The sequence below is a fragment of the Penicillium roqueforti genome (genome assembly GCF_015533775.1).
Source record: "Penicillium roqueforti strain LCP96 04111 chromosome Unknown scaffold_11, whole genome shotgun sequence".
In the NCBI taxonomy this organism is placed as follows: domain Eukaryota; kingdom Fungi; phylum Ascomycota; class Eurotiomycetes; order Eurotiales; family Aspergillaceae; genus Penicillium; species Penicillium roqueforti.
Window position 1 is genome coordinate 654,696 of NW_024067575.1, and position 12,532 is coordinate 667,227.

The window sequence follows — 12,532 nt, forward strand, 5'->3', positions numbered from 1 at the left end:
TTGTGATTACCAGATATCGATTGTTGCGGTATTGTGAATTAACCTTGGAATATACCAAGGATCGCCTGATATCTCCTAATGCCACAATCATCACAGGAGGAACTCAAACGGAGCAACGTTGAATACGCAGACCTAGGGCTACAATGAGCTCCAGCAATTCAAGCGGGGCACTACCGGGACAGTACAGAATAGTTTTCACTATAGGCAAAGTATAATTTATAGTTGTGATGTAGGCAATTGATGTCAATTGAGAAGCTCTTCTATCTTCCGTTTCAATTGAAAACTGCCTAGGTGCTTTGCTCCTTCCTGTTTGTCTGTTCCTTCCTTTCATAGACTAAACATGGCGATCTTTGGCCACCCCGCAGATTCGCTTAGTCATGAACTTCCTGCGGTTTCATCTCGAATTCCATTTGGCCCATCTAAAATGAACTTAGCGCCAATCCTTTGATCCTCTGTCGTTTCCCAAATACTCCCTCGATGGCTCGCTCCTCCGTCGTTCAAGAATATGCACCGCCCGCCCCGACCCTCACCGTCGACTACAAGTCCCTCGCCGAGCTTCAAAACCTACAAATAGCTCGTCCACAAGGTTACCGGGTATCATGGCATGCCAATCCAGCCGTCGAGCCTTACCACTTCGGCCAGTCACATCCAATGAAGCCATGGCGCCTCACACTTACTAAACAGCTCGTCATGGCATACGGCATGCACCACGCCATGGATCTGTATCTTGCGCGCGCAGCGACCTACGAGGAAATGGCCGACTTCCACGAGAGAGACTACCTCGACTTCCTCCAACAGATCATTCCCGGCGACATGGACAACCCCGATCAGGCAGATAACGTGGTGCGCTTCAATTTCGGCGACGACTGCCCCATCTTCGACGGACTGTACAGCTACAGCTCGCTATACGCCGGCGGCACTGTCGACGCCGCGCGCAAGCTCTGCAACAATCAATCCGACATTGCAATCAACTGGTCCGGTGGCCTCCACCACGCCAAAAAGGCCGAAGCCAGCGGCTTCTGCTACGTCAACGATATTGTCCTCGGCACACTCCAGCTCCTCCGCCACCACCCGCGCGTCATGTACATCGACATCGACGTACACCATGGTGACGGCGTTGAGCAGGCCTTCTGGTCAACCGACCGCGTGCTCACAGTCTCCTTTCACAAATACGACAAAGACAACTTCTTCCCGGGCACCGGTGCACGCGAAGACACAGGCCCCGCACACCCACTCAACCCAGGCGCCCACCACGCCATCAACGTCCCGCTCAACGACGGCATCGATGACGAGTCCTACATAGCACTATTCAAAGAGGTAATCGGTGCATGTATGAAAACCTACCAACCAGGCGCAATCGTCCTACAATGCGGCGCCGACAGTCTGGGCTGCGACCGACTAGGCTGCTTCAACCTGAACGTGCGCGCGCACGGCGCCTGTGTCGCATACGCCAAGACCTTCAAGCTGCCCATGATGGTCGTTGGCGGCGGTGGCTACACCCCGCGCAACGTCTCGCGTGCGTGGGCGCACGAGACCTCGATTTTGCTCGAGGCAGAAAACATGATCGACCCCGTGATCCCGGAATCTGTCGCCTTCCGTAACCACTTCGGCCCTGATTTCTCACTCTTCCCGCCCCTGTCGGAGATGCGAAAGCTTGATAATAAGAATCCTCGCGCGTACCTGGAGGGCCTTGTTGAGGCCGTCCATGAGCAGCTGAGGTATATCAAGGGCGCGCCTAGTGTCCAGATGAGCTTTATACCCCCGGACATATTGGGTTTGCGTGAGGATACCGAGAAGGAGATTGAGGAGGAGACGCTTCGGGTTGAGGAGGAGATGGAGGAATATGAGGGCGGTGGGTCGATGTCTGCTGCATCGGCGGCGGCGGCTGGTTCTGGCTTGGCTTATACTGGCTCTGCTGGTGCTATCCCGCGGCCTAATCGGCGGCGGGATCTGGAGCGTGGAGCTGGATCCAGGGGGGAACTGTATTCATGAGCTTTCCCAGTGCGGCTTTATGACGGCAAGTCCTCCTAGGACAAAAGAATGGTTTGACGCGGCGTTTTGTATGTATTCGGATAACGGAGGGGAGTTTCGGTTGTCTTTGTATGGTAATATTGGCATGGGTGGTTGCCATCTATTGTGATATCCCTCTCTTCTAGGAGAGCTTTGTATAGTAACGGACAGAGAAGACGCAAATTTAATCGATCAGTCAATACTACGGACTTGAGCAAATGGGGAGATTTATCAGAGATTGAAGATTCCAGGTCCTAAGTGTATAAAATCCTTTCAGATTCCCGTGACTCTTGTTTGTTCTATTGTTTTATGTCTCCTTAACGCTGCATTAAAACCTTGCTACGTATCTCTTCCATATCCCTTAGAGATGTATGTGCCCAGGTTCAGTTGAGATATAATTTTGAAAATTTTTGAATTTTTAAATAAAATCAGATCGGGTATCCAGCAATAGGAGCGGCATGATGACCGAGAAAAACGCTGTGTTGAAACATCAGAGGGGCAGAGAGGGCTATCACAATGGGTCGTGCCGTCGCCTCGAGTTGTGGTTGTGCTGGGGATTTCTGCGCAGGTTGACTACGTCATGGCAGAATGAGAGGAAGATAGGAAGAGAGGAAGAGAGGGAGTGTGACAATACTCCGGGATCATTCAGATGTGAGAGTGAGAAAAAAAGGCGACCTTCGCAACCGACCGAGTTGGATTGGGTCGGTGATAGCATGGATTGGGGGCCCGGGGGTTGGGAGTCGGACGCAATGGGGCTTTGGGGGTTGACTTAGGAGGTTTCCTGGGCGTCTACAAACTGCTCCTCTTCTGATGTTTGACTATCTTTCCGTTCCACGATGCTCTGGTGGACAGTTGTTTTCGTCTCGGAGTCTGCGGGTGCGGCATTAGCTGGTTGTGGAGGGATATGCCTGATATCCTAGTTCGCGGGAGCGATAGGGTGGGGATGATGCGGCGGTATTTGAAATTGGGATGACTCCTTCTGACCTTGGACGATGGGAACGATGGATAGTATCTGCTCGGTGGCGACCTGGGGATTTTGCATGTCGCTGGGACTGTCAGTTATTGTGTTAACCGCTGGAGCATTCGTGCTTACATTTGAGCATTGATTATCCAGTCGAGGTCTTCTTCGCCTTCATCCGGGCCGCCAGGGCCGCCTTGGACGGCACGGAAAAGGCGAGGGTGCCAGTCGATTCCCTCGTCGGCGCGCTTCGCAGTCTCGTCTCGTTGGCGGTCTTCGATCTTGGTTTTTTCGTCCGTTGCAAGTATATGGTTCCGGGCCACAATCGCTTCAACCGTATTGTGCCATAGCCGTTGCGATTCCCGGTCTCCTTGCTGGTCTATGGGGCGGACCAACGGAGGCGAATGCTTCGCGTGCCTCGCGTCGAACAAAACGTCTTGTTTGTGGGTCTGCTCTGGGTCAGCGTTGAATCGGGAAGAAACCTCGGAAGGCGGAGCGTACATGGACATCTTTCAGATACATCTCCCCATTCCACAATCCGGAGAGTTCATATAACACCTCCCCGGTCTTTTCATTCTTGATAGTTCCCCCAATTGCGTTATAAGTGCCGGAGAAATATCCCTTGGTCTTGAACTCGATATCGGCCACGAGGTGGTTCTCGGGACAACGCACGTAGCTGTGATCGCCAAGCTCATACTTCATTTTTCCGAATAGAATGCCGCGCGCATACATATTGGGTTGGGTTAGAATACTGGTTTTGGTTAGTGCCTGAAAGTCCGTAGAAAGCGGCGCAACATACTATCGTTCACCCTTTTCTTTATCCCCGTGGCTCATCAGGCGCAGAATGGCAATACCTTCCATAATACTGGCCGCGGAGTTGCCCAAAAACTTGCTGCGGGGCTTGAGTGTTCCATCAATGCGAATCTTATGGTCCGGCGCTGCGAAGAAATAGCTCGACTTTGGCGGGTGGTGGGAGGTCTGTTCGGAGATGTAGTAGGCGCGGGTTCCGTCGGGATAGTCCCAGTAGCAGGTAAAAGTCTCTCCAAGAATGGGATTGAGCGGCTTCTTCACTCCTCTATGTGGGTATTAGTATGTGTTCCTAGACAGACAGCTAGCGGGCGACATACTGTGGTTTGATGTGCCATCCACTCAGGTAAAATTTGACCACGGAGACAAAGCGCTCGACCGGGTCCTCGATCTCTGACATCGGGAGGAGCGTTTCAGGGTGCGCCATGAAGCTAGTAAGACCGTTGTGTTAATCGATATATCTAAATATTAGGTAGCTCCAAGCTCCCTGCTTGGAGGGGTGTGAACGCACTTGGTGATCCGCTCTAGCATAGACCGAGGCTCGAGGATGAATGTCGGCAAGACGACCCGACTCAGGTCGGCGCCAGGCCGTAGCTGAGAAATGATATGTGAAAGAACTGCCCAGGCATATCAAGTCAGTTGTGTGTCTGGGGGGTATCGAGGGTTTGGACGCACCATTTCCCTGCTCTGGCTCAACCACCTCATCCTCCCCACTTGCCGGAGAATCTTCCATAGATGATCTGCCTAGATTGGCGTTAGTTGCCATGTTGATTGCCATGTTGAAATGCTTTGAATGTATTGGATGTATGACAAAGGGATAAGAAGGGTCAAACTCACTGGCCTGGGAGGTACGGCGGAGATGCGGGACAGGCATGGCTGCGTTCGGAAGTGAATTATACGAAAAGCCCTTTAAGCTTTCAAACATTTATGAAAATATAAAGAAGAACCAGAAAACCAAAACACAAAAAGAGAACGTCTGAAACCCAAGACAGCTGACTTGGGGCGGAAATTTCGGGAACGGGCTTTTTTTACTATGGAGAAGTGGAAAAAGGGCAAAAAAACGGATTTGCGTAGTTCAAAGGGAAAAAATTGAAAAAGACACTAAGAACGACACTAAAAATTACACAACAAGATATCCAAAAAGATATGCGAAATGCAAATTACACATGCAAATGCTCAGGGCTAGTGACGTATTTCTCTGACCTCTCCTTCAAGATGAATACACTCCTTTACATCTCATTCCCCAAGATCGTCAGTGAGGGGCATCTGGCTTGGCGGGGACTACAGGATGTACCCGTTCCTTGGGCTGCATATGTATCTTATGCTTGGTACCTAAGTTATACCCAAGGAAAGGAGAATCTTTCTTTTCTCTCCCTCTTCCCTCTATCCTCCCTCTCTTCTCTCTCTTCTCTAACCCACAGACACAGACATCATAGCCGTTCAATCAGAGGTACATCTCCGCGGGTGATCTCCCTGACAAATGCCATATCGGGACGATGGAGCATGACGTGGAAGTGTTCAATCCCGGGGACCGACTTGAGTGACTTCCAGTTCTTGAACCAGACCACCTATGTTGTCAGCCTTTCATCATCTTCATGCCGACTAAGCCCCCATACCTGTTCGGGTGGTACCCGAGAGCAAAATGTGTCCTGCACATAGCTCTCTATGGCCGCTCGTGTGCTTGCCATTAGGTCATCTGTGGTTGGGTCATCTTCCAGCTCGAACTTGGTCCACACTACCAAGTGGATGATATCCTTGGCAACACCATATGGCCAGTCATTGTATATGATTCGGATATCCTCTATACAGACAATTAGTATTTCACGCGTTCTAGACCCGGTGACCTGCGCCATACCCTCGTATTCGAAAGGGCCACCTCTAGGCTTGATCTCTTCCCAATTATCCCCCCAGCCCAGCCTTTCCTTGACCACAAATCTCATCACGGATGTATACTCCGCTTTGATATGCGCCATGTATTCCAGATACTTGCGCAGCTCGCTTGGGACCCGCTGGAACCGGTCGATCCGGTTGGTTCCTATGCAAGTTGTAGTTAGTTAAGTATATCACTAATCACCCAACCAGCAGCTGTACCTATGATCTCCTTCACTTCCTCCCAGTCCTGTCGGGTATACCGGCAATCAGGGATTGAGAGGCATTTGATATTCTTCGGAGATTGGTCACGTAGAAAACTAGGACACTCGGCAGTCCATTGCGACCGAGGTAAATTGACGAGCCAATATGGGAGACTTCCAGAGGCCTGGCTGTGATCGTGGAAGTGTAGGGCTGCCTCATCGGTGTCGGTCGATTTCTCGTCGAGGGTACCGATTGGGGCGGGCATTGATGGCCGCCTGGAGTGCAGCATTGCGCGCAGATTGAGTTTTGAACTGATCTAGTTCGGCCTGTAGTGAAATATGATATTCTATGTTGTATGCTGAGTGGTGAATCCCCCCTTGACACGACGTCACTCTGCAGTAGTGCGGAAAGGGGGTATGAAGTCAAGACGTTTCTGGCAGTTGCTTGTCGATCATGTACCCACCGGCGATCTTATTGTACTGACTGATTACGGACATTGGAATTGTTTCAAGTATACATATCGGTGGTTTGTGGTCTTCAATTTAACCACAGACTGTGGAAATCAAGAATTGAGAATACCGCCACACAGGGTAAAGTAACACATTCACGTGAAAATACAGTATCTATCTATAGCACCTTCATAATATCTACACAATAGATATCTAAGGCCGGTAGCATAGAACTTGAATCCATATTAGACACAAGACACGGAAAAATAAACACTTGGAAGGGAAAACTGCGTGGTAAAAGCAAGATGAGAAATAAGACATATCAACTCTTCCCTCCTAGCTCCTTGATGATAGGGTCGTCCATAGAGATAATAGACACCCCCGCAGTCTCAAGTTCTTCCTTAACAGAATCCCAAGCAGGAGGCACGACACATCTTGTTCCCTCCTCGACAACCCAGCTTTTGAATCCAACCTTCGCAGCATCAAGAGCTGTAGCCTTGACACAATAATCCCCAGCCAAGCCCACAACAAATACATCTGTAACGCCTTGAGCCCTGAGAGCCGCGGTAACATCTAGACTGACCGAATGTGCGTTGGTTCCATGGTCACAGTTTCCGAAAGCATCAGCAAACACAGAGTACATCTCGACTTCCGGGCGCATGCCTTTGCGAACAACTAGATGTTCGCTAGAGGTGTCAATCTCTGGGATAATTTCTGCGCCGGGGGTACCAGCCACGCAGTGAACTGGCCAGAGTTGCTGTGGTTTTGTTTCTGATTCCTTTCCTCGAGCGGGATTCTTCATTGTGACGAATGAAGAAAAGGGCTGATTGTCAGGCCCTGGGTGATTACTGGCAAATGAGATATGGTCCTTTGGATGGTAGTCTTTGGTCATGATGCGCACGACAAATCCCGGCTTTGCAAGTAGAGTGTTGATTATCGAGGCAATGCTGCGGCCTCCTGTCACGGCGAGTGACCCATGCTACTGTTGATTAGTATGTGTGACCTAGTAGTGTACTTATCCAACTCACTGGAGGGCAGAAATCCTCTTGCATGTCCACCACAATCAGGGCTGGTTTGATAGTACTATTTGCTGCCATTTGAGTCTCCTTTTTGATAGATGTGGGGTAGAGATCTGTTGATAGAGGTTATGGACAGGAATATAGAGGAATTCAAAAGCTTTGAGAAGTTAAATATTGATGGATACCCTAAGAGTAAACAAAAGTGAAAAGTGTGACAGAGGCCTTATAAGATAGAGATATCTGTAAAAGGACGATGTTTACAACAGATTCAAGATACCTCAATGATATTTGTCCGGCAGAATATTACCCCGTTAGCTCTTCTATCCAGGCGGAATAACAGGCGGTAACTACATGACTAATCCAGGGCACTAACAAAACGAAGCTTTTCAACCTTCACCAAAATTGCTCTTCTCTCCTCTCCCAGGGCTACGGCCCCATAATCATTTGAACTGGATAATGAGTGATAACTACAAGGTATGTGTGCTGTGTCACCTTCTCCTTCCCTCAACCTGATGAATATATTATTGGAGCTGTCTGAGCTTTTGCTATGCGGATAAATTCATATACGCTTTTTTTCTGAACTTGTGTTATCACATTTCATGTCACAAAAAAACAATCTCAAATCAGCTGCTAACGCGTCTGATAGTCAACAGAATATTGTAATCTCAAAAAACCCCCATGATCATCGACTTCCAAAATCCCTCTAGAAACAACAACCCCTTAGTCTCTCTCTCTCTATTATCATCTCCATAGTCTTCCATCAAAATGGCATATGATCCCCGCCGAACAAACTCGGGGACTTCAACTCCCCAACCTCCTCCTCCCCCTCCACCACCAGAGACATCCACACAAACCGACATGGCCTCAGCAGCCCAAGCCCTAGAAACAGCCAACCCGGCTGGCGCAGCAACAGACTCGTACAAGCTCAAGTTCTGCACAGTCTGCGCCTCAAACAACAACCGCTCAATGGAAGCCCATCTCCAGCTCTCCGGTGCCCCAACAGCCTTCCCCGTGATATCCTTCGGCACAGGCTCCCTCGTCCGTCTCCCCGGCCCATCAATCACCCAACCAAACGTGTACAGCTTCAACACGACCTCCTACAACCAGATGTACGAAGAGTTGTGCAGCAAAGACGAGCGTCTGTACCGCGGCAACGGCATCCTGAACATGCTCGACCGCAACCGCCAGCTGAAGTGGGGGCCCGAGCGGTTCCAGGACTGGGTCCCTGGCGTCCCGCGCATCGACAACCTCTCCAAGGGCGACAAGGGTGCGATCGGAACGGAGGGTGGAGTCGTCGATGTCATCATCACCTGTGAAGAGCGCTGTTGGGATGCTGTTGTTGACGATTTGATGAATAAGGGCAACACGCTCAATTACCCCGTTCATGTCTTCAATGTCGATATCAAGGATAACCACGAGGAGGCCTTGACTGGTGGAAAGGCGATTCTTGATCTGGCCAATCATCTGAATGAGGCTGCTGTTGCTGAGCATCTTGTTCATGGCTCTGAGGGCTGGGCAAACGGGACTGGCCCTGCCCGCCAGAGCTTTGACGAGAAGGTCCCTGAGATATTGGCGGATTGGCAAGAACGATATCCCAATTTACCGGCATTGTGGACTTTGGCTTGGCTTTGATTCCCCGCCTATGTTGTGATCTTGCATGGGTATCTATTTACCTACAGCCATACTAAGAGAATGGTTTAATACCAACGATTTACAGGTTCCATATAGCGAGTGTGGTCCAGTATCGTATTATTTCATGCATGTTATACAACTAGTTATACAACCAGAAAGGGGTATCGCGCAAGAAGGAACAACAACGAAAGCAAAACCACTTAAAGACTCGGACTATCCTCCTTGGGACCCTTGTCATCTTTGATCCATTCATCCTCATCCATATCCTCCTTAGAAACATTTTCGTCTTTGATCTCCTCCTTAGTGTTTTGATCCGCAGAAAGTAGTTTCTCTCTTCTCTCTCGATACCACTGATCGAGACAAGCTCGCCGCTGCGCCTGGGTCATGCCCTCAACAACGAGCGCAAACTCCGTAGCGTCAGCGTACCCAAACCGCCGCGCCATACTACAAAACTGGCGACGTATGACATCCCCCGGAGGATGATACTTGAATCGCACAGGTTGCTCCGTTGGCTGAGAGTAAGGCTGCGAGGACATGAAGACCTGACGGTCACCTGTCGTGTCATTTGGAGCAAGTTCCGCACGACGACTGAGATCTTCCTCAACACGCGAGGAACCGATCACTTCGTTATTGAGATGGGTATATTCCACGCCTGCGCTTGCCAGAATCGCTTGAACGGGGTCGTGCTTATGCGGTGTTGCCATTGGAAGACCGGCGGGAGGCTTGTGGTCTTTTTCTTCGTCCTCGCCGCAGATCATCGCCGCGATTTGGCTCATTGCTTCGTCTTCGGATTTCATTGGTCGGTCGGTGTAGTCGTGGCCTTCTTCTTCAGCTTTGAGGTCTATGTCCACGACCTGTACCCCCGCACGGCTTTCGGCGACATTTGTTCTGTTGACGATATCGCGCAGAACGATGTTTGTGTTCTGATATCCGAAGAAATTCTTCAGTCCAAATATTTCACCCTTTTGGTCTTTCTTCTCTTGGACGCCTTTGAAGTACCGACGCTCGGAGCTTGCATTGTATCCAATGTTTGCCTGTTGCTGCTTGTAGATCTGTCGAGCGTAGACGATTTCTTCAATTGTACCGGCAGATATGAGCCGGAAGACTTCCACATCGCGAAGTTGTCCTATGCGGTAGGCCCGATCCTGGGCCTGCAAGTCGTAGGATGGGTTCCAGTTTGGATCAACGACTACCACCTTGTTTGCCGAGGTGATGTTCAACCCAACACCACCGGCCTTGGTTGATATTAGGAAAACAAACTGTCGCGAGTCGGCATTGAACTCGTCTACAGCCTTTGAACGGTCAGGTAAACTCATAGATCCATCCAGGTAGCTGACGTTGTAGCTAGTGTGATGAAACAACATTTGCAACATCTTGAGAAGACGCACGCTATGCGAGAAGATGAGGACTTTGTCCCCATTCGAATGCCACCACTTAAGTAACTTCCGTAGAACCTTCCACTTGCCGCAAAACTCAGGGTTCGCGTAATTGACGATCGAGTCGCGCGAGCGGTAAAGGTCTTCCCATTGTTCAGGCAGCGCAAGTTCCAGATAATCTCTATCTTTTTCCTGCTTCTCCTTCGGGTCTGCTCCTTGTGGGATTAGAATTGCCAGATGATTACTGAGCTTTTGAAGCACATTAATAGCAGGGAACACATAGGATTGCCAGGTTGGAGGGTCCCTATCGGGGATAAAGCGGCGACAACACCAGCCGGCCTTCTTGCCTGACCTACAATCGCATGGTTCTGTAGATGTCTTGATATAATCGACAATGTCACTGTCAAGGAAATTCTCGTAGGCCTCGGCTTGTGTCTCAGTCAGAGGACAGAAGACAACCCGATCGACCTTTTTGGGCAGCTGATCCGCGATCAAGGACTTCATCCTCCTGATGAAAAATTGTGGAAGTAAATTCTCAACCAGCTTCTTGGCTGTTCTTCGTGCTCGGCTGAGCTCGCTCAGAGTGGCGTCGTGCGATTGTCCGATCTTCAGTGGCTCCGAAATTTGTGCCTTCCAGGTGCTTACCGGGCCCAGAACACCAGGGTTAGTCCAGTTGAGAAGGGTCCATAATTCTTCATATTTGTTCTGGATAGCCGTGCCGGTGAGGCCTATCCGACATAACGCATTGATCTCGTTCATAGACTGTGTGGTCCCCGACTTGCGCTCCTTAATCTTGTGGCACTCATCTGCGATGACGCAGTCCCATTCAATCATATTGACGGCGTTTTTGTTGTTCATATAAGTGGTATATGTTGTAATCAGGACTTCCACCCTCCCTGACTTCGCCGCATCGAGAGCAAGGTCCTTGTTATCCCCGTGGTAGCTTTCAACATGCCACCACCCCCAGCACGCAAACTCAGCCTTCCAGTTGGCGATAAGGCTTCCCGGGCACACGATGAGTGTACGTGGATACCAAGCGCTGTCGTCCGATCTGCGTATCTTTCGCATGCGCTTTGCGTCCCGTTCGTCTCCTGTTTTTCCATAGGCAGCGGTTAAGAAAGCAATGACCTGAATGGTTTTTCCAAGACCCATGTCGTCTCCTAAGACGCCACCCTTTTGGTATACAAACAGCTCGTGAAGAAAGGCAACTCCTTCCACTTGATACTGCCGCAACCACTGGGCGATCGGGGCGGGTATAATACCCATCGAATAGGGAAGTTGGATGTCCTTGTACTCCTGCTTTCGGGTATTATCCGGAAAGACAGGTCGTTCTTGCAGTTCTTCAAGCCGTTCATCATCCGAGAAGTCCACATCCTCATAGGTGGGTGGTAGCTTCAGTCCATGATCTTTCAGATGTTCGAGCTTCTGGTCGAACTGGCTGCGGCGGCTTTTGAGGTATCCAGGTAATGTATTCTCCATTAGGTCATCATCTGAAGATACCTCGCCCCATTGTTTCAACGGCCGCTTTGGCCGAGGCGTTGGCCGCTCTTGTTTTATTCGACCAACGATTGCATCTCTCCTGGGCGCCTTGGCTTTGCGAGTTGCTGCAGCATCTTGTTTGCGCTTGAGGGATTTGCGTTCCTTGAACTTCTTGTACGCTAGCTCGCCATCGTTGGTATTATCCTCATCGCTGTCCACGGGCTGGATCTTTACAGCACTTGATGACTCGGAAAGATGAGTGCGCGACGATTCAGGTTTAACCGGTGTATCAGCCCCGTGTTTCAGACCGGAAAATCTGTCTTGAGAGAATGTGAGCTGTCTGTCAAACGCGTCGAAGAGGTGTCATACCCCTAGCGGTCGGAGTTGCATAGTGCGTCACCTCCAAGTCGTCATCATCTGAATCAATGATGATGGCCTCGTCAGTATCCTCGTTATTAGCCATGTTCTCTGCATTTCTGAAAATACGACTCAAATAGTGACAGAGCGTAGGCCGAAGGGAGTACCAGACTGTCGCGACAAAGCGTCAAGTACGGCACGCGATAACGGCCACGTAGTGAATTTGAAACTGTTCGCCCAAGAAAGCTTCAATTGAGTATCCTTCAATATAGAGCGTGGTAAACTGCTTTTTATTCTATCTCAAAAAGAATTGGGTCTCTGTTGATATCTCCTAAATGCTCAAAGAAGTGGTTGAAATGGTTCTTTCTGGAT

At 50.0% G+C, this 12,532-nt stretch overlaps 6 protein-coding genes across 6 annotated transcripts; 2 read left to right on the forward strand and 4 right to left on the reverse strand.

The window, feature by feature from the left end:
- Window positions 1-477: 477 nt before the first annotated feature.
- hosA (histone deacetylase HOS2) lies at window positions 478-1,992 on the forward strand (the record flags this gene model as incomplete). The annotated part of the gene is made up of 1 exon (XM_039072904.1): window positions 478-1,992. One exon carries the CDS (start codon window positions 478-480, stop codon window positions 1,990-1,992), a length of 1,515 nt encoding a protein of 504 aa, XP_038929099.1.
- Window positions 1,993-2,779: 787 nt separating this feature from the next.
- Window positions 2,780-4,649, reverse strand: LCP9604111_5129 (OSBP family protein; the record flags this gene model as incomplete). Its single annotated transcript, XM_039072905.1, has 9 exons — window positions 2,780-2,880; window positions 2,995-3,056; window positions 3,104-3,417; window positions 3,470-3,719; window positions 3,768-4,043; window positions 4,096-4,206; window positions 4,287-4,392; window positions 4,451-4,519; window positions 4,613-4,649. 9 exons carry the CDS (start codon window positions 4,647-4,649, stop codon window positions 2,780-2,782), a joined length of 1,326 nt encoding a protein of 441 aa, XP_038929100.1.
- A 556-nt stretch (window positions 4,650-5,205) lies between these two features.
- LCP9604111_5130 (GIG1 family protein) lies at window positions 5,206-6,137 on the reverse strand (the record flags this gene model as incomplete). Its single annotated transcript, XM_039072907.1, has 4 exons — window positions 5,206-5,343; window positions 5,392-5,576; window positions 5,631-5,810; window positions 5,867-6,137. The coding sequence occupies 4 exons, from the start codon at window positions 6,135-6,137 to the stop codon at window positions 5,206-5,208; spliced, it is 774 nt and encodes a 257-aa protein (XP_038929101.1).
- Window positions 6,138-6,619: 482 nt separating this feature from the next.
- Window positions 6,620-7,394, reverse strand: LCP9604111_5131 (nicotinamidase; the record flags this gene model as incomplete). The annotated part of the gene is made up of 2 exons (XM_039072908.1): window positions 6,620-7,276; window positions 7,326-7,394. 2 exons carry the CDS (start codon window positions 7,392-7,394, stop codon window positions 6,620-6,622), a joined length of 726 nt encoding a protein of 241 aa, XP_038929102.1.
- A 687-nt stretch (window positions 7,395-8,081) lies between these two features.
- On the forward strand, window positions 8,082-8,948 carry ssuA (RNA polymerase II subunit A C-terminal domain phosphatase; the record flags this gene model as incomplete). The annotated part of the gene is made up of 1 exon (XM_039072909.1): window positions 8,082-8,948. The coding sequence occupies one exon, from the start codon at window positions 8,082-8,084 to the stop codon at window positions 8,946-8,948; it is 867 nt and encodes a 288-aa protein (XP_038929103.1).
- Window positions 8,949-9,148: 200 nt separating this feature from the next.
- On the reverse strand, window positions 9,149-12,266 carry LCP9604111_5133 (putative DNA excision repair protein (Rad26L); the record flags this gene model as incomplete). The annotated part of the gene is made up of 2 exons (XM_039072910.1): window positions 9,149-12,123; window positions 12,173-12,266. 2 exons carry the CDS (start codon window positions 12,264-12,266, stop codon window positions 9,149-9,151), a joined length of 3,069 nt encoding a protein of 1,022 aa, XP_038929104.1.
- Window positions 12,267-12,532: the final 266 nt, after the last annotated feature.